General features: G+C 64.0%; 4 protein-coding genes and 1 non-coding gene across 10 annotated transcripts; 4 read left to right on the plus strand and 1 right to left on the minus strand.

The window, feature by feature from the left end:
• The first annotated feature begins 120 nt into the window (after nucleotides 1–120).
• On the plus strand, nucleotides 121–247 carry LOC140639250 (small nucleolar RNA ACA64). Its single transcript, XR_012036042.1, has one exon. It is a non-coding gene; the product is annotated as a small nucleolar RNA ACA64 (small nucleolar RNA).
• Nucleotides 248–1,376: 1,129 nt separating this feature from the next.
• Nucleotides 1,377–3,528, plus strand: RNF151 (ring finger protein 151). Its single transcript, XM_072835295.1, is given in 5 exon segments — nucleotides 1,377–1,534; nucleotides 1,882–2,027; nucleotides 2,338–2,434; nucleotides 2,993–3,447; nucleotides 3,449–3,528. Coding segments are annotated over 5 exon segments (735 nt in total). The 5' UTR covers nucleotides 1,377–1,531; the 3' UTR covers nucleotides 3,483–3,528.
• Nucleotides 3,529–4,319: 791 nt separating this feature from the next.
• Nucleotides 4,320–10,293, plus strand: TBL3 (transducin beta like 3). 4 transcript variants are annotated; one of them, XM_072835285.1, is made up of 22 exons: nucleotides 4,320–4,425; nucleotides 5,574–5,625; nucleotides 5,708–5,803; nucleotides 5,885–5,932; nucleotides 6,032–6,173; nucleotides 6,267–6,351; nucleotides 6,435–6,605; nucleotides 6,691–6,766; nucleotides 6,846–6,939; nucleotides 7,024–7,205; nucleotides 7,298–7,439; nucleotides 7,537–7,595; nucleotides 7,680–7,783; nucleotides 8,280–8,427; nucleotides 8,514–8,744; nucleotides 8,835–8,905; nucleotides 8,983–9,139; nucleotides 9,214–9,272; nucleotides 9,535–9,638; nucleotides 9,730–9,801; nucleotides 9,903–10,061; nucleotides 10,142–10,293. In XM_072835285.1, the coding sequence occupies exons 1-22, from the start codon at nucleotides 4,394–4,396 to the stop codon at nucleotides 10,261–10,263; spliced, it is 2,406 nt and encodes an 801-aa protein (XP_072691386.1). In that variant the 5' UTR covers nucleotides 4,320–4,393; the 3' UTR covers nucleotides 10,264–10,293. The 4 variants fall into 4 exon arrangements, with proteins under 4 accessions (XP_072691386.1, XP_072691387.1, XP_072691384.1 ...); XM_072835286.1 differs by lacking the exon at nucleotides 4,320–4,425 and adding an exon at nucleotides 4,673–4,762; XM_072835283.1 differs by lacking the exon at nucleotides 4,320–4,425 and adding an exon at nucleotides 5,043–5,162.
• A 92-nt stretch (nucleotides 10,294–10,385) lies between these two features.
• NOXO1 (NADPH oxidase organizer 1) lies at nucleotides 10,386–14,572 on the minus strand. Of its 3 annotated transcripts, XM_072835288.1 has the most exons (10): nucleotides 14,034–14,572; nucleotides 13,346–13,711; nucleotides 12,468–12,721; nucleotides 12,293–12,373; nucleotides 12,046–12,121; nucleotides 11,768–11,945; nucleotides 11,437–11,618; nucleotides 11,240–11,344; nucleotides 10,860–10,977; nucleotides 10,386–10,783 (listed from the first exon to the last, which is right to left on the minus strand). In XM_072835288.1, exons 1-10 carry the CDS (start codon nucleotides 14,074–14,076, stop codon nucleotides 10,405–10,407), a joined length of 1,782 nt encoding a protein of 593 aa, XP_072691389.1. In that variant the 5' UTR covers nucleotides 14,077–14,572; the 3' UTR covers nucleotides 10,386–10,404. The 3 variants fall into 3 exon arrangements, with proteins under 3 accessions (XP_072691389.1, XP_072691391.1, XP_072691390.1); XM_072835290.1 differs by lacking the exon at nucleotides 14,034–14,572 and having other exon boundaries at nucleotides 12,992–13,472; XM_072835289.1 differs by lacking the exon at nucleotides 14,034–14,572 and having other exon boundaries at nucleotides 12,913–13,472.
• Nucleotides 14,573–15,219: 647 nt separating this feature from the next.
• Nucleotides 15,220–17,593, plus strand: GFER (growth factor, augmenter of liver regeneration). Its single transcript, XM_072835291.1, has 3 exons — nucleotides 15,220–15,533; nucleotides 15,685–15,881; nucleotides 16,779–17,593. The coding sequence occupies exons 1-3, from the start codon at nucleotides 15,279–15,281 to the stop codon at nucleotides 16,939–16,941; spliced, it is 615 nt and encodes a 204-aa protein (XP_072691392.1). The 5' UTR covers nucleotides 15,220–15,278; the 3' UTR covers nucleotides 16,942–17,593.
• Nucleotides 17,594–18,493: the final 900 nt, after the last annotated feature.

The following is an 18,493-nucleotide window of genomic DNA, read 5'->3' on the forward strand; positions in this document are numbered from 1 at the left end:
CGGCTCTGCGCTCCTGCTGCCGCGTGCCGCCGCGGCCCGGCTGCTCGCGCTGCGGGTAGGCCCGCGCTGCAGGTAGGCCCGCGCCTCGCCGCGTCCCCCTGCGGCAGTCGGCGGGTCGGCGTTGGTTGAAAATCACCTGCGGCCCTGCCCGTGGCCGCGGGTGAGATTCGGCGCCCAGAGCCACCGGGGGCCTCAGCTCACCGCCCACTGGTCCTTGTGGAGAGGTGAAACCCAGGCCCCGACAAGCGCCCCGCCGCCCCGGGCCGCAGGTGCTCTGGCCCTTGATCCCTAACCTCTGACTCCTGACCCCGTGTTCTGTCCGCAGGACGCAGACGCCCCGGAGCGCGGCCTCCTGCCGCCCCCCACCCCAGCTCCTTCAGCCGGGCTCCCGCGGGTCGGCCGGCCCAGGTCCCACACCGCACAGCTTCCACAGTAGCAGGTCAGGTACTTTTGCGCTTGAGGGGACTTGGGCGGGGCACCGAGCCACCCGCAGGTGCGAAGGGGAAGCAGGGCGGCCTCCAGGAGGAGCCCCGCCGCTCAACGTCAGTTACCGACCCCGACGGGGAAAGATGTGCGACTTCCTCGGGCAACTCCGCCCGTGAGAAGCCGCCCTCACCCTGAACTCTCGCTCAGAAAAATCCCTCCCGACTTTCTCCGCGAAATAAAATTTCTTTCCTTTGTTTGCTGGGCTTGCTTACGGTTTTGCCATGGCTTGCATGTCCTGAATTGCAATTGTGTTATTCCCAAATAAACCTGTTTTTGCCAGTGAAATAACTTTTATTTTCAAAATTAATACAAGCGTGAGAGTGTAAGATTGCCGGCTCAAAGGTTTTCATCCCACACCCCCACCCACCTCCCACCCCCACCCAGGCCGTTGCTCTCAGGAGGGAGGTGGGGTCTTCAGGATATGGTGAGCGCCCTGCTCTTGCTACTGAACCTCCGGTTCTGGTTATGTGCCTCAGGTGTGGAACCGTGCTGGCTTCTCAGGTTGCAGCTGATGTCCCCAGATGGGCAGGGCCTACCTGTTCTGGAAGGCTTTCCCACACACCACCACTACTATCGTGGTACCACAGGTTGCGTGGGAATCTGGTCCTCCCTTCCCTCCTGATCGGTACTCTGGAGCCAGTTCGAGTTTTAGATCCTGAGAGACCTGATGGTGGGTCTATGTCAAAAGTCCCAGGGCTCTTAGAGATAATGCTTGGGCAGCATTATTTGAGGAGGGAGAAGGAAGGATTCCCACATTCTGCCAGGGCCTCAGCTTTGGGGAAACAGCCACCAGAAGTTTGGTTTTTCGGCCTTGTGCTGCCTGGGGATCAGGTGTCCCCACTGCTGAGACAGGCTTCAGGGACCTGCCCAGGTCCAGACCACCTATCCCTCAACTATGAGCAAGGGCCAGATGCTATAGGATCCCAGTAAGCCCTGGGCCAGGGCCATGATTGGACAATGCCACTGTGATGTCGGGCTGCTCCTGCTGTGAAATAGAGGCTCCTGAGCCCTGGGGGTCAGTGGAGCTGCCATCCAGACATAGATCATGGTGAGCCTCTGGCCTTTAAATGTGTTCCTTGTTTAAGACCTGCCCAGAACTGACCCCACTCTGCACTCTGAGAAAGGGTGAACAGTGGATTACAGGGTCCCAAACAGACAAAGGAAACCCACCTTTCCAAGAGCTCTGACCTGGAGTTAGGCCAAAATTGGCTTCCCCTGCTGGGGATTGGTAGTCATGGAGGGCCCTGACCCTCACAGCTGTCCCTTCATAGTGGGTCCTGACCCAGCATTCCACTTGGGGCTCTCACATGGCCAACCTCCCCATCCTGGGTTTCCCTCTGGGTATGCGGGTGGATACTGGTCCGCCAGGCCCTGATTTTGGCCTGGCCTTTGCAGAGTGGCGGATATGATCTCAACCTCTTCGCCAGCCCTCCTGACTGCAACTTCCTATGTTCCGTGTGCCACGGAGTTCTCAAGAGACCAGTGAGGTTGCCATGCAGCCACATCTTCTGCAAGAAATGCATCCTCCGGTGGCTAGCCAGGTGCTAGTGGGCACTCAAGTGGCTGGGAGGACGGGCAGGGCTGTGGCCATTCTTGCAGCCCAGAACAGAGAGGAAGGTCCGCCAAGCATTAGGTCATAATGGCCTTAAGAGCTGCCAAATCTAGGACCCTAAAATCTGTGTGTCCCCGCACCGAGTGGTATTTACAGCCCGTGGCCCCAGCTTCAGAGCTGATATCCCCATGAAGTCCTCAGGCCTATCTGGGCCTGAGAGAAGGGACCACTGGGAAGGCGTGTTGCTGCTACTTGGTCCCTACCAGCTGCCAACACTCCCCCCTGCTCCTGCCTCCTAGACAGAAGACCTGTCCGTGCTGCAGGAAAGAAGTGAAACGGAAAAAGATGGTCCATGTAAATAAACTCCGGAGGACCATTGGCCGCCTGGAAGTCAAGGTAGCTTGAAGCCCTTACTCCGAGCACCCTTCTTGCTCCTGCCAGGGGAGGGACAGAGCCAGGAGAGAGGGTAAGGAGCATCCTATCCTCAGAATTGAGGGTTTCTGCTCCAGCGACAGACTGCAGCCCTGAGGTCATCAGTCCTGCCTGAGTTTGAGTCCCCTCTCTACCACTTCTTTGCTGTGTGACTTTGGGCAAATTATTTAACCTGAGCCCCTGGGGCCGCAGTTGTAAAATGGGGATTATACAAGATTTTTAGAGGATGGAATGTCAGCTGTGCTGGCCATCACTATAGTCCCCTAATAGATGAAGATTAGGGGAAAAACAAAACAAAAGCATGTCACTAGAACTGCGAGAGCAGGCCAGCCCTGTGCCCCCGCTCTCAGGGGTCTAGAGTCTCCCCACCTCCAAACAATTGTCCAACTCTTTACCGTCCACATCACTGATGCCTAGGCCTTGGCAGGCTCTCAGATCAGGAACACCACGGGGGATTCTATGTAAGGTAGGCTGCTATGTCCGGCCTGGTTGGGCTCACGTGGTGCTCTCCCCTACCCCCAGTGCAAGAACGCGGAAGCTGGCTGCTCGGTGACGTGCCCCCTGGCCCATCGAAGGGGGCACCAGGACTCATGCCCGTTCGAGCTGATGGCCTGCCCCCACGAGGGCTGCACAGCACGGGTGCCGCGTGGGGCCCTGGCCGAGCATCGGCAGCACTGCCCACACGGGGCCCAGGAGCGCTGCCCGCTGGGCTGCGGGGCCACCCTGGGGCCGGTGGAGCGTGCGCGCCACAACTGCTACCGCGAGCTGCGCGAGGCCTGGAGCCAGCGGCAGGAGCGCAGCCGGACCCTGGTGCTGGGCCTGCTGCGGCGCATGCGCGAAGTGCACCGCACGGCCAATCTCGTCCGCAGACAGCTGGCCCAGCTCGGAGGCTTCCTGGAGGAGGAGGACGTGATGCTCGTGGGCGCCCCGCAAGGGGAGGCCGAGGCCACCCCAGAAGGCAGCATGGGGGCCGAGATGTGGGGGGCCCAGGGCCAAGGGACCTTGTAAATAGAAGGGTGAATAAACGCAGAGCCCAGGCCTGGGCCGCCCTGCCACCATGTGCTTGCCGGCCGCCCCCTTCCAGGCAGCACCGCCTTCCCCACGCGGGGCACTGGCCTTTCCGGCCTGGAAGGCTCTCCTTGCTCTCCGTTGGCCTCAGATGCCTCTTCCCCGCAGAGGATTTCCCCGACGCTCCTACCGCTCTACCAACCTCCCAGCCAGTCTCACGGCCGAGCCCTGAGCTCAGCGAGCCTCCCAGGGGCTTCCCAGTATCCCGACCTCCTGCTCCCTGCGGCCACGGGGGCCCCACCTCCCTCACTCAGGTGCCCCCTGTCCTCGCCACCGCCCCATCCGTCCGCGTCTCCCAGCACTAACCACTGCGCCTCCTATCGCTCCTGGACCGCCTTCCCGCCCCGAGCACCTGCTCTCCTCCCTCGTACCTCCCAGACACCTAGAACAGTGCTTTGCACAGAGCATGTGATCAATCAATGCCGAGGGCCTCTGAAGTGACTGGGCCTAGTCATTTACCGGCGGTGCATCCCACACGGGACCCTGAGCACCCGCCGTCCCCAAATCCCAGAATGCCGAGGGGCAAGAGTCCCCGGATGACCTTAGTAAACATTTCCCACGACTCCTTTTTACAATTTCCACTAAAAGGCAAACAGCGGGCCAGCCCCGTGACCCGCAGGCCGCCGCCGCCTCAGCCCCAGCCGCCTCCACGCCGCCCCGCCCCCGTCCCTCCCGGCCAGCGGCATCTCTGCCAGCTTCGCTCCCCGGCTCAGCAGCTACCGCCCACAGCCAAGATGGCGGCGCGCGCGGCGCTGATGGCGTCACAGGAGCCGTGGGTGGTGACGTCACCGCAGCGCGCCGGCAGTGGGGAGCGGCGCGCCGGTGCGCTCACGAGGCGGCGGCGGCGGCGGCGTCATGGCGGAGCCCGTGGGCCGCTTCAAGGCCAAGTGAGCTGCGGCGTGGGCGCCGCCCGGGGAGGCGGCGGGGTTGGCAGCCCGAGGGGCCCGGCAGCGGGCGTCCGTTCGGTCCGCGGAGACGCGCGGAAGTCGGGTGGCTGCGTTGTTCCCACGTTAGGAGCCGGTTCGGGAGGCGTGGATGTAAAGTTCCGGAGGAGCAAGGGGCGGGCTGAGCGGCAGCGGAGCCGGTGCAGGACCGCGGCGGGGCGCCCCGGCCGCCGGTGCCGGGAGGAGAGCCCGTCGGGGCAGGCGGCCCGGGCTGGGCCGCTCCTGCGGCGCGCACGGCTGCCGGGCGGTCCCGGGCCGGAATGGAGCGCGGTCGGCTGGAGTGAGCGAGCGAGCGCGTCGTTTCCGTCAGTGCCGGCGGGGAAGCCCCGGGCGCAGAGCGCGTCTATGCGGCGTCACCGGGGTCCGCTGCTGGGAGCGTCCCCGGTGGGGTCAGGCCGGCACCAGGGAGGTCCGGGAAGAGAGGCCGAGCCCCTAGCGGGCAGCAGCCATGTGACGCCGCACGTCAGCGGAGGCTCGTGCAAGCCAGGGGCTTGGAAACCGGAGCGAAGGGCAGGGGAGGGGAGGGGCTTAAAGCAGGCAGGGGTGCAAACTGGTGGCGAGGCTGGACCAGCTGTCCAGATGGAAGTGCGGTGGCCTGGACCAGCCGAGAGGGCAGGGCCGGGGCCAGCTGGAGACTGCAGGAATGACGGCGGCTTGGGAAGAGGGAGGAACGAGCTAGGGTGCGGAGGCGGCAGGCTGCACCTGAGAAGGAAGCTGCCGAGGGCGGGTGGTGCTCTGGGCCTGTACCCGGAGCTGGCCTCCCACCGCCAGCAGGGGGCCCCCGAGGCTGGCCTATCCGCTGGGGAACCCGGGATGACCGCGCTGTTGCCCTGCCTTAGGACCTGCTGTGGGTCCCCTCTGCAGCCGGGCGTCCTCTGCGTCGTGGGGACCAATACCCGCCTCACAGCGCTGCTGAGAGAGGAGATGACAGTGAGAAGAGCCATCTCCAATCTCCTGCATCCCCGGCGCTGCCTGGGAACTCCTCAAGGGCAGGGGCCTTTGGAGTTGACCTCTGGGGGAGCACCCAGCCCCGAGCTGGGCACGGAGACTGAGGAGTGAGGGACTCACTCTCTCCCCTGTTCTCTCTCTAGCTATGCTGTCGAGCGCAAGATGGAGCCTTTCTACAAAGGCGGGAAGGTGCAGGTACCAGCCCAGGGACGGGCAGAGGGGTGGGGCGGGCAGGGGCTGCAGAAGCTTATCTTGGCTGAGACCCTTCTGTCATCAGCTGGACCAGACCGGGCAGCATGTCTTCTGCGTTTGTGGTACAAAAGTCAACGTCTTGGACGTGGCCTCCGGGGCCGTGCTGCGGAGCCTGGAGCAGGTGAGGGTGGGGAGAGCCAGGGCAGGGGACTGGTGCGGGGGACAGCCCGTTCTTATGTGCTCTGTTTGCTCTCACCTTCAGGAGGACCAGGAGGACATCACTGCTTTTGAACTCAGCCCTGACGACCAGGTAGACAGGGCAGGGACGGGAGGTGGGCACCCAAACATCGAGGCGTTGAGGACATGTGACCATGCTCCCAGCCTCCCAGCTGAACTACATCTTCTCCAGGTGCTGGTAACAGCCACCCGGGCGCTGCTTCTAGCTCAGTGGGCCTGGCGAGAGGGCAGCATCACCCGCCTGTGGAAGGCAATACACACGGCACCTGTGGCCACCATGGCCTTTGACCCCACTTCCACCTTGCTGGCCACAGGTAGGGCCCTGGGTGGGTGGCTGGGCCATGTGGAGGGCACATGGTCGGGGTGTTCAGGAACACTAACCACTTCACTGCAAACACATTCCCCAGGCGGCTGTGACGGGGCAGTGCGTGTGTGGGACATCGTGCGGCACTACGGGACACACCACTTTCGGGGCTCGCCGGGTGTCGTACAGTGAGTAAGAAGGTGGCAGGGGGTGGGCGGGGCGTCACGCCCAGGGCAGCACAACTTACCTGTCCCACCCGCCCTGCCCGCAGCTTGGTGACCTTCCACCCGGACCCTGCCCGTCTGCTGCTCTTTTCCTCTGCTGCAGATGCCACCATCCGCATGTGGTCGCTACAGGACCAGTCCTGCCTGGCCGTGATGACTGCCCACTACAGTGCTGTCACCTCGTTGACCTTCAGTGCTGACGGCCACACCATGCTTAGGTCAGTGGCCAGCCACCCAGGCCGAAGCAGGAAGGGGAGGGCTCCCGCTGAGTCTGAGAACTGAGGTGGCTCTTTCCCCTCCCAGCTCGGGCCGCGACAAGATCTGCGTCATCTGGGACCTGCAGAGCCACCAGGCCACGAGGACTGTGCCAGTGTTTGAGGTAGGAACGCCAGGGGGCCAGGCCAGTCAAGTGGGCAGGGAGAGAGTGGGGCTGCTGCCTCCAACTTGCTTATCCTCAGAGTGTGGAAGCCGCGGTGCTGTTGCCAGAGGAGCTGGTGCCTAAACTGGATGTGAAGTCTAAGGGCCTGCACTTCCTGACAGCCGGAGATCAAGGTGTGTATGTCCAGCCCAGGGTGGGCAGCAGGAGCTGGGGGAGGTCCATGGACTTCAGTCCCAGCAGCCCGTGTCCCCACACAGGCCTGCTGCGTGTGTGGGAGGCAGCCTCTGGCCAGTGTGTGTACGCACAACCGCAGCCGCCGGGCCCCAGGCAGGGGCTGACTCACTGCACGCTGGCCCAGTCTGCCGGCCTGCTCCTCAGCGTCACCACCGACCACAACCTGCTGCTCTACGAGGCACGCTCCCTGCAGCTGCAGAAACAGGTGAGCACTGCCCCTGCTCGGCCCCAAGCCTGGGAGTCCAGCTCTCCACTCATGCAGGCTCTGGCTTGTGTCCCTCCTGCTCCTGCCCCCAGTTTGCCGGCTACAGTGAGGAGGTGTTAGATGTCCGGTTTCTTGGACCCGAGGACTCCCACATTGTCGTGGCCTCCAACAGCCCCAGCCTGAAAGTGTTTGAGCTGCAGACAATGACCTGCCAGATTCTCCACGGCCACACGGGTGAGGGCACTGAGCTGATGGCCGCAGCACTCTGCCCTGGGCTGGAATGCCGTCCTCCACCATAACTGACAGCCGTTTCCTCTCTGCTTCCTCCCAGACATTGTCCTGGCCTTGGATGTTTTCAGGAAGGGGCGGCTCTTTGCCAGCTGTGCCAAGGTGAGGCATCTCGAGAGGCAGGGAGATATGGGTCTCAGTGGGGATACCCAGCCCAGTCTCCACCCTTACTCCTTTCATTCCCAGGATCAGAGCATCTGTATCTGGAGGATGAACAAAGCTGGCAGGGTGGCCTGTGTGGCTCAGGGCTCCGGGCACACCCACAGCGTGGGCACTATCTGCTGTTCTAGGTAGGGGGTCAAGGGCTGGAGTCCGCAGTGTTGCAGAGGCCCGGGCCCTGCTAGTCGGGTTACTCAGGGAGGTGTGGAGGGGAGGCTTCAGCCTGGGTCTTTGAAGCTGTAGACTAGGGATGTGTGCCAGAGCCGGCACAGGATACCCCCTGCTGCTGTTGGTGATGGAGACTCTCAGAACTGGTCTTGGGGCTGGGGGAATGAAAGGGCAGGAAGAGTGACACTGAACAAAGCTGAAGTAGGAAAAGACATTCTCTGCTGGGGAGGAGAGGGTGGGGTTCTGATGACCACATCACCAGGTATGGTGAGCCAAGGGCAGGTGGTGGAGGCTTGAGTGGACCAGTGGCCCCAGAGGTCCATGGGGGTGACACAAGTTGTGTTCTGGAACAGTCCCTCTGGTTGGGACCATTGTGCTGCGGGTGCGGGGTCTGATGCCCTGGCAGACAGGGCTGGTGGGGCTCAGCAGGTGTCTCCCCTACCCTAAATCTGGCCTCAGGCTAAAGGAGACCTTTCTGGTGACGGGCAGCCAGGACTGTACTGTGAAGCTGTGGCCCATCCCTGAAGCCCTGCTGTCTAAGGGCACAGCCCCAGACAGCGGTCCTATCCTCCTGCAAGCTCAGGCCACGCAGCGCTGCCATGACAAGGTGATGGCACAGGGTACAGAGGACAGGGGTGTGGCAGGGCTCTTGCTGGGATGGGGATCTGAGCTGCCACCTGCTCCCATCACCAGGACATCAACAGCGTGGCTGTTGCCCCTAACGACAAGCTGCTGGCCACAGGCTCACAGGACCGCACAGCCAAGCTCTGGGCTTTGCCACATTGCCAGCTGCTGGGCATCTTTTCAGGCCACCGGCGCGGCCTCTGGTGTGTCCAGTTCTCCCCCATGGACCAGGTGCTGGCCACAGCCTCCGCCGATGGCACCATCAAGCTCTGGGCACTGCAGGACTTCAGCTGTCTCAAGGTAAGCTGCCCCGCCCCGCGCCCCTCCCCCTCCCCCTGCAGGCCCAGCCCACCACCCGGTGTTGTCTCATCATCCTCCACCATCCTGCAGACATTCGAGGGACATGATGCTTCTGTGTTGAAGGTGGTCTTTGTGAGCCGCGGTACACAGCTGCTGTCCAGGTGGGTGGCTGAGGGCGGGGGTCGGGATGAGCTACAGGACCGGCCCGGCACTCAGCCCCTCCCCTTCCCAAACCCAGCGGCTCGGATGGTCTCGTGAAGCTCTGGACCATCAAAAACAACGAGTGTGTGAAGACTCTGGACGCCCATGAGGACAAGGTCTGGGGGCTGCACTGTAGCCGGCTGGACGATCGTGCCCTCACGGGTGCTAGTGACTCCTGCGTCATCCTCTGGAAGGTGTGGAGGTGTGGGGGGTATGGGGAGTGGGCGGGCTGCATCAGGGTGCCCATCTGACCTCACCCTGACCCCAGGATGTGACCGAGGAGGAGCAGTCTGAAGAGCAGGCCAGGCGGGAGGAGGAGGTGGTCAAGTAAGTGTGGGGTCCCCACCCAGGCCTCTGGAGCACCACCCACGTACCTACTATGTCCCACGTGTCACACCCTGGGAGCGGGTTCCATAGGCATCACCTCTGTTTTATGGCGTGGAGAAACTGAGGCTGGGGGCAGGAACACAGCTCACCGCCAGTGGACGCTTAGTGCCGGGCTGCCGACTCCTGAGCCAGCTCTCTGATGGCTCTGCTTCACCACCAGCCACGTCCCCCAGTGACCCTGTCCCTGCTCCTCCCCCACCAGGCAGCAGGAACTAGACAACCTACTCTATGAGAAACGGTACCTGCGGGCCCTGGGCTTGGCCATCTCCCTGGACCGGCCCCACACTGTGCTGACTGTCATCCAGGGTCAGTGCTGCCTGGGGCTCTGTCGGGGGGGCGGTCTCAGGTCCATGCTGTGCCCTTCCCTGGGGCTCATCTGCCTCCCTCCACCCCCCAGCCATCCGGAGGGACCCTGAGGCATGCAAGAAGCTAGGAGCCACGGTGTTGCGGCTGCGGCGAGATCAGAAAGGTGTGGGGCCAGTGGGCAGGCTGGGCAGTGAGCCGGGGTGGGCGGGGTGGGCAGGGCCACCGCCAGGCAGGTCTGACCGTGTGTCGTCCCCGCCCCCCCAGAGGCCCTGCTGCGCTTCTGTGTCACTTGGAACACCAACTCCAGGCACTGCCACGAAGCGCAGGCTGTGCTGGGGGTGCTCCTGCGGCACGAGGCCCCAGAAGAGCTCCTGGCGTACCCAGGCGTGCAGGCCTCACTGGAGGCTCTACTGCCCTACACGGGTATGTGGGCTCGGCCCCGGGGGCGGGAGCATGACCATCAGCCTCCGTGGAGCCCCTGACGTCCCTGTGTCCTCCCGCAGAGCGGCATTTTCAGCGGCTCAGCCGGACCCTGCAGGCAGCCACCTTCCTGGACTTCCTGTGGCACAACATGAAGCTGCCCACCCTTCCTACAGCTCCCTCTGTGGCTCCCTCAGCTCTCTGAAACATGCAGAAAGATGTTTTTCTCTCCTGATTCCTTGTGTCTTGGCTTTGTTTCACCCCGGCCCGCCCCCGCCCAGCCCCGCCACACTGGCGCCCTGGCCTTCTCAGCACAGACACGGGGTGTGCCTCAGTCAGAGGGGCTTTACTCAGGAAGCGGGAGTGTGTGCTTTTCTGGCCCTGCTGGCCAGAGGGTGTCACCCTCCGACACTCCTCCCCCAGCCTCACTGGCATCCGTCGCCCCTGGGGGCTGGAGCTCCTGGCCTGCCCTCGGGGGGTACTTGCTGGCCAGGGCCCTGCGGGTGACTGAGCAGCAGCGGCTGCGAATGGCACTCAGCGGGGGGCGGGCGGGCACCGAGGGGGAAAGGGTTGTGGCCTGGCAGGCTTCAGGGGTGCGCTGGGCCTCTCCACCCCTATCCTCCTTGCTGTTGGCCTCGCGGTGGAGCCCTGGCCCACTCAGGAGTGCGCCCAGCCCCTCGGGTTGCAGCAGCACAGCGGGCAGGAGGCCAGAGCGGCCGCGAAACCTGTGACAGAACCTGCGATGAGAGCTGGGCTTGGCTGGCGCCCCTAAGCCGCGCCCAAGCTCCTCCACCTGCTCACCTGCAGAGCCACCAGCCTCGATCCGAAGTTTCCAGCACGCTCACCCGCGCCCCTGCAGGCACTGACAGCTCATCTGCGTGGCTGCTCTCATAGGCTTGGGAAGCACAGAACTGGGACCCTGGGAGTGGGCATTTGGGAGTCACTGCAGGGCCTCAGAATCCAGGGCCCCACCTCTCTATCCCCTCCTCTCATTGAGTCACACCGTCCGGGATTCCCCTGATGATGGAGACCAATCCACTGGGGCTCCCCTCACTATGGGGGCCACAGCACCCACGGAGCCCCAGGTCGAGCGCTGGCTCGGGTTTCCGACGGCCCGGCTTCGCCAAGCACTGCCCAGGGGTGTGGTGCCCGCTTGGCTTGGGGCGCGGGCAGTCTCCTACCACTACTCCGTAGGGTCGTCCCTTCTCGGTCCGGGGCTGCTTCCTCTAGGTAGGGAGCAGGAAACCACGCCATCTGCTGCTCTTCATTTGCCACCAGCCACCAGCCTAGGCGCAAGAGGTGGGCAGAGGTTGAGACCCCCTAAGCCCCTCGGGCTCTGGGGGCAGATGGGCGAGCTCTCAGTCCTGTGCAGCCCCACCTGACGGGTGTCGCAGCAGCACGTCTATGACCTCCTGGGCCCTTGCATGGAAAGGCCAACCCTGCGTGTCCTGGGTGCTGAAGGGCTGCAGGCAGCGCAGGCTCTGAGCCTCCAGGCTACAGATGGCAGGGCTGTGTGGCGGGCGGCGGTGGGGCTCTTCAGGAGTGGGCAGGATCACCAGACTGGAAGGGGGGTGGGTGCAGGTGGGGGAGGGGGGGTGGGTGAGAGTGCCCGGGCGTCCCACCCTTCCCCGGCGGCCACCTCCCAGCCTCGCCCCTCCCCTGGCCTCCAAGGGCTTTCCCGGGCAGGGGACTGGGGGCGAGTGGGGTACCTGCCAGGTGGTAGCACCGGCTCCAGGTCCACGGGTTGCGGCTCAAAGAAGCCTGTGAGCACCGCGCTCCAGGACAGCTGCTCCGCTGCAGCCAGCAGTGCCCGAGTGTAGGTGTCCAGCAGCCGCAGGCGCGCCAGGCCGCGGCCTGTGCGCCCCCCGCGCACCAACAGCGATGTGTCTGTGGGCACGATGGGCTCAATCTGGGGGTCCCCGGGCCGCTGGCGCCCCTGCCGCCCCTGCCCCTCCCGGGTCCCCGCGGGCTCCCGCAGCGGCCTCACCGGGGAGCTTGGGGAGAATGCGGTCGGATCTGCGCAGCAGGCCCGCCTCCACCGGGAACGCCTCCTTGAGGGTCTTCTAAGGAAGAACCAGCGAATCCGCCTCAGTCCAGCGGTTCCCTCGGGAGGGTGAGGGTTCCTCGCGGGGATGGGGGTCATAGGAGCAGGGATCCTTGCGGGCACGAGGCCACCGCCTAGGCAAGGTCGGTGCTGGGCCTCGGGGGACAGGGTTTGCCGCATGCTCACTCACGTGGAGCTCCTTGAACTCAGCCCAGCTCCTTCGCACAAAGGTGTCGCTGCCGTCCGACCAGCACACGGAGAAGGCGAACGTCTGTTGGGAGAAAGGTTGGGGGCGCCTTGGAAGGGCCAGGCCAGGAGTTCCCTCCCTCCTCCTTGGGGCTGGCAGGGACCCCGCGCCATCCTACCTGAAGCCGCCCTGTCTGCACCAGGGCCGCTGCGCGCACGGACACCGGGTGCCGGGAGCCTGCCATCGCCGCCTCACAGCTCGCGGTCCTGGGCTTCTGGAACTGCCCAGCTGCGACCAAGGGGCCCACTGCTTGCAGCTCACCAGGAGGGAGGGCTCCCAGGCTCCCGGAAGATGACTGGAATTCCCCAGGTGCTCCCCCGCCCTGCCCTTGGGTCTCTCCCAGCTTCCTCACTGTGCCCAAAGCAGATCCGCCTAGAGGGACAGGAACACAGGGCAAGGCGAGGGGGCAGGGGCTGACTCTGTCTGGCATGAGTCTGGCCCCTGGGAGGAGGAGGAAAAGGAAGGGCCATCAAAGTGCCGCAGCCTGGCCTGACTCTCCCATGCCCTGTGTGAGACAGGTTGAGCCTCCCCAAGGTGTGCCTCCGCTCTGCCTCCCAACTCACCTGGGCGGCTGCCGGCCCTTGTCATCGGGAGCCAAGGACCCAGTACTGAAGGCTTTATGTACTTTGGCTTAATACTCACATTGGAGGAAAGGTCTCTCAGTGTTCCCAAGTCACAGAGGAGGAAATTTACATGAAATGGATAATTCAGGCTTTTCTGGATATGTTGGGGAGAGTGGACCTCACAGGCTCTTCTCCCGTGTGGTGGGGAGACCTGGGGCAGGACCAGGAGGGTCCCTGTCTGCAGTCACTGGCGCGTGGTGTGTGTGGGGGGATTGGTGACTAGGACTGTTTTGAGAGCTGCCCCTGAATTCATGATTTACCACAATTTACCCCGAACACAGCCTCTGAGACGAGGAGTGACCATTCCCCCACTAACAGGGCTGAAGCAGGGGTAGACCCTACAGTCCCCACAGGTGTGCTTAGGTGCCCCCACCTCTGGGCTGCTTCCTGAAGTGGAGGGCCTCCAGAGCTCCACCCAAGCCTGCTCTCGGTTGGCTCTTCCTGCTGTTGGGGCCACTGGCTCTTTGTTGGGACTCCTGCCCCAAGTCGTCCAGGGAGGGGTTAGCCTCTAGGTCACTCCCCGGAAAGTCACCCTGGCCTGGACAAAGGGCCTTTGTGGATCTGTCCCTCCAGCGTCTCTCTAACCTTCCCTGCTCACGGCCCAAGCAATGAACTCCTGCTGACAGAGGCCTCAATTGCAGGGTGCCTTTAGCCCAGCTGTCACGCTCTCCCCAACCTTCGTGGGGCCATGCTGAGGGGCTGGCCCGGCCGGCTGCAGGCGGGGGCAGACACTTCTCCCCTGGAAGACACAGAGAAACTGGGGCCTTCTAGAAGGGCACTAAGGCCCCCTCCCCGCCCCATCCGACGGCCCCTGTTCACACCCCCAGCAACCCTGGCTCCTTTCCCTCCTGTGCCTCTCCATGGCCCCCAGCCTCACCTGGCCCGTGGATACCTGCCCTCCCCCTTCCCCGCCCGAGCTCCTCACTAGCTCCTATGAAATCTGCTCAATTCCCAGCTCCCATGGCAGCGACAAGGCCCTGCATGTGCTCCCGCCCACCTTTAGATCTCTCCTCCCACCACCTTCCCCAGGTCCTGTGCCACTGGCTTCTGCCCATGCCCACCTCCAGCCTTGGCCTTGACGGCCTTCCTCCACTGAGTCCTCATCTTTCAGGCCTCTGCCTAAGTGTCACTCCTCAAGGAGGCCTCCGGGATTAGCCACTCCCTGTTCGTGGTCCCCACCAGAGCTTGTCAGTGGACGTGTTACTGTGACTCCCTTGTTTCTTTTTTTTTTTCTTTTTTTAAGATTTTATTTTATTTATTCATTCATGAGACACACAGAGAGAGGCAGAGACACAGGCTGAGGGAGAACCAGGCTCCCTGCGGGGAGCCCGATGCGGGACTCAGTCCTGGGTCTCCAGGGTCACGCCCTGAGCCAAAGGCACGTGCTCAACCGCTGAGCCCCCCGGGCGCCCCGACTCTCACCGCTGACCACTGGACAGTGAGCCGGGGGTCAGGGACGGATCTCGGGCCCCGCCCTGCCCAGCGCCCGGGCCAGGACTTGGAACAGAGCAGACGCCGCACAGACAGGTGCAGGTGACGCACGAGCGCGCGGAGGCTGAGGCCGCTCCCGACGGGGACGTGGACAGCGCCCCCAGGCAGCCCCGGGAGCCCCAGGCCCGCGCCGCCGGCTGTGCAGGCCCCGCCCCGCCCCGCAGCCCCGGCGCCCGTTGCCATGGCGCCCGTTGCCCGGGCCGACCCGGGGGACCCAGGCCCCGGCGCGCCGCGCTCTGTGCGCTCACCGCGCCGCTCCGCGTTGCCGAGGCGCCCGTCTGCCGACCGCAGGGCGCGCCCCGCCGAGGGCACAGAGCCTGGCCGCGGGCACGCGGGGCGGTCGGAGCGGAGCGATGGGGGCGTCCCGGGCCGCAACACGGACTTCGCCCCGGCCGCAGCCGGAGTCCACGGCGCGGCCGCGGCGCGGCTTCCACAACACGCTACTCTTCTACTGGAGGAAGCGGGAGCGCCGCCACGGACGACGCAAGCCGGGCTCGGGACGCGGACCGAAGCCCGGGAGCCCGGCCAGGACCCGGGTCGCCAGCCCCGCGCCCGCGCCCACCCGCACCCCGGCCTCAGGCTCGGCCGCCTCTCCGGCGCGCTCCGCAAGCCCCGGACCCGGCCCCGCCCCCCCGCCGGCAGCCGGCCCCGCCCCCGGCCCCGCTCCCAGCTCCAGCCCGGCCTCCGCGCCTGCGCCTGCGCCCTTGCCCGGCTCCTGTGGCCGCGCCCTGGCGGCGGCGCGCGCGCTGGCCTGGAGGCCGACTTGGAGGCCCCTCTGGAGGCCCAGCTGGCCCGGCAGGCCTTGCGCGGGCAACATGGCGGCGCCCGGCGAGCGGAGCCGCTCCGGCGGCGGGAGCCTTTTCTCCTTCCTGCCCGGCGGCGCGCGCTCGGAGGTGATGGACGACCTGGTGACGGACGCGCGCGGCCGGGGCGCGGGGCGGAGAGATGCGTCCGCCGCAGCCTCGGCCCCCGCGCCGACCCCCGAGCCCCAGGTCGCCGAGGACCCTTCCCGGAGGCGGCCCTGCCGGGCCTGCGTGGACTTCAAGACGTGGATGCGGACGCAGCAGAAGGTCAGATGCCCCTGGGGAGCCCGGCCTGCAGCCTTTCAGCCGTTCGCGCGCGGGGTCGCGCCCGGGCGGGGCGGGGCGCGGCGGGGGAGCCGCGTGGGCGTCGGGCCCCGGACACGACCTGCCCTGACCCTTGGTCGGCCTCCGCCCGCAGCGGGACGGCAAGTTCAGGGAGGATTGTCCTGAGGATCGCGAGGAACTGGGCCGCCACAGCTGGGCTGTCCTGCACACCCTGGCCGCCTACTACCCCGATCTGCCCACCCCAGAACAGCAGCGAGACATGACCCAGTTCATACATTTATTTTCCAAGTTTTACCCGTGCGAGGAGTGTGCTGAAGACATCCGGAAGAGGTGAGTGTGTCTACCTTGCCTGTCGGCGGCGGAGCTGTCCCACCTGGAGCCTGGGGCCCCTGCTGATGTCATAAAGGGGCAGCGGTGGCCGCGGCTTGCCCAGAGCAGGGGCCAGCTAAGCCGTCTCCTTTCCCCTCAGAGGCCCAGCTGCCTGGGGCTGCTGCTGAGGGCTGCTGCTGGGCACTGCTGCTGTCGCAGCCAGAAGGCTCCTGGTGGGGCTTCACGTACAGAGGTCCCTGCTTGGAACTCCTAGGGGCACGGGCAGGTGGATGAGTCCACTTTGCCTGACTTCTATAGCAGGACTGCTGCATGTAAGGCTTGAGAACCCACTGCTTTTGCTCCCAGCAGCCACCTTTCCTTCACTGGGGAGCGCAAGAGCTGTTATTTGGCACCCACAGGTGTTTCTGGCCTGGATGCGGGGCCTGGGGCAGCCCTTGCCATTTGAACCTGGGCAGTTAGAACAGGTCTCTTGCTAGGCTGAGGCCCAAGGGCCCCAGGTGCTAGCAACAGGTCTGGTTTCCAGTTATGCCTTTGTGCTGGCGCCACCCCTTTCACACACTGCCCGGGGCCAGGGATGCTGGGGTGAGGCTTCCTGATTGTTACGAGGTTGTAAAGTTGCATGAGGTTGTAAAGTTGCATGACGAGTGCCTTAATGTCTTGGGTTTACTGAGCTCCATAGATAAGGGGTTGAGCAGGCCTAGGAGTGGGCCAGTGGTGGACAGAGCAGGATCAGGCCTGTTCCGGGCATGCCTACCTCTCAGAGCATGAGAGGGCTCATGGGTGTAGCTGGCAGCAATACCCAAGCTCTCCTCCCTGGATCCAGCAGGCAAGGAACTGATGGGGTAGGGGCAGTGGGGCCACTGCCTGTCCCCATCGTCACATGCTTCCCTCACACAGGATATGCAGGAACCAGCCGGACACGCGCACTCGGGCCTGCTTGACCCAGTGGCTGTGCCGCCTGCACAATGAAGTGAACCGCAAACTAGGCAAGCCGGACTTCGACTGCTCACAAGTGGACGAGCGCTGGCGCGATGGCTGGAAGGATGGCTCCTGTGACTAGATAGTGGCCGGCAGAGCTGTGGAACAGCAGTCCGGGCCTGCGGGCAGCCTGGCCAGAGGGGGATGGGGCACTCATTAAAGTGCATCAGAGCCAGAGCCTGTTGTGTCTCAGTTGGATCGTCCCCAGAGACTGCTCATGGGGCCCTTTCCTCTTAGGTTTGTAGTCAGAGCAGAGGTGCCTGCTGCAGACACCTCGACGGCCCTTCCTCAGCCAAGGCCCCGTGCGGCTGTAGGTGAACGAGAGGGAGCAGCCCAGGCTGTGCCTTACGTTTGGGATGTGGTGTCCTGCTCACCCCACACCCTGGTGCCCGCTTCCCTACACAGGAATGTGACAGGCCTGCTAGGGCTCCCTGTCCTGCTCCTTGAGGTAGACCATTGTCTCCCAGCCATGACCGTGTAGCAAGGGCCGGCTGCAGTGACTGTAACTCTACAGGCTGTGTGCTGTTTGCAGTTCAGAAAAGAGGTCTGGGGGTTGAGCTCTCCTCCCTGCTCAATGTCTACAAGGAAAGCACAGGCAGGCTGCTTCTCTGACAGTCCACCAACGCTGCTGCCCGCCTCCCATCCAGCACATACCTGTACCAGGCCTGTCAAGAGGCTTTGTGGAACCAATCTCAGAGCTTGAAACCAAAATAAAATAATGGAGGAGTGGCCAAGGGCGTGGCTTCGGTGTGTTTTGTGTCAAACTTGCCGTGGTGGACAGGGCTTGCCCTTGCTGCTCCAGGCAATGGCTTCCATTTGTCCCAAGTTCTGCTCCATAGGAGGAGGGCAAGGTCCCAAGTGCAGAGGCAACCTGGGAAGTCCCAGGAACAGCAAGGAAGCCGAGTGCTGGAGCTAAGGAGGGTCAGGGGTGAGTGGGAGGTCAGATGGTACATAGTCTTCAAGTGCCCCACAAGGACTTTGTTTTAATACCTACCTTCTGTGGCAGGAAAGTCGTGGAGGATTTGGAGTAATGGCAAGGAATGGCAAGATGACTTCCGGGAGGGACGCCTGGGGGGCTCAGTGGTTGAGCGCCTCCCTTTGGTCCAGGGCGTGATCCCAGGGTCCTGGGATCAAGTCCCGCATCGGGCTCCTTTCAGGGAGCCTGCTTCTCCCTCTGCCTGTGTCTCTGCCTCTCTCTGTGTGTCTCTCGTGAATAAATACAATCTTAAAAAAAAAAAAAAAATGACTTCTGGCAGGTTCCTCTGGCTCCTGAGCTAGGATGAGGCAGGAATGGGGGAGAGCAGGCACCCTGTGGCAGCTGAGTGGGGAGTTTGCCCCAGGGTGGGTCAGAGCAGAGCTGCCAAGAGAAAGGAGCCAGAGTTGACCGTGGGATTCAGGCCCTAGTGGCAGGAGGATGCTCTCCGTCCCCTGGAGAACGCTGTAGGTGGAGCGGGCATAGGGCTGACCTGCCTCCAGCTTTTGGGCCTTCCCAGATCTGCTCAGCCACACCTGTTCCCAGGCTGGGCTCCCAGCCAGAATGGCCTAGCAACTGTACGTATGCCCCATCGACGGTTCCTTGGCACCTTCACCCAACTGGTGCCGCATCGGTTCTGACTTCAGCAGGGCCTCCCCAG

The sequence above is a fragment of the Canis lupus genome, chromosome 8, assembly GCF_048164855.1.
Source record: "Canis lupus baileyi chromosome 8, mCanLup2.hap1, whole genome shotgun sequence".
Taxonomy (NCBI): Eukaryota; Metazoa; Chordata; class Mammalia; order Carnivora; family Canidae; genus Canis; species Canis lupus.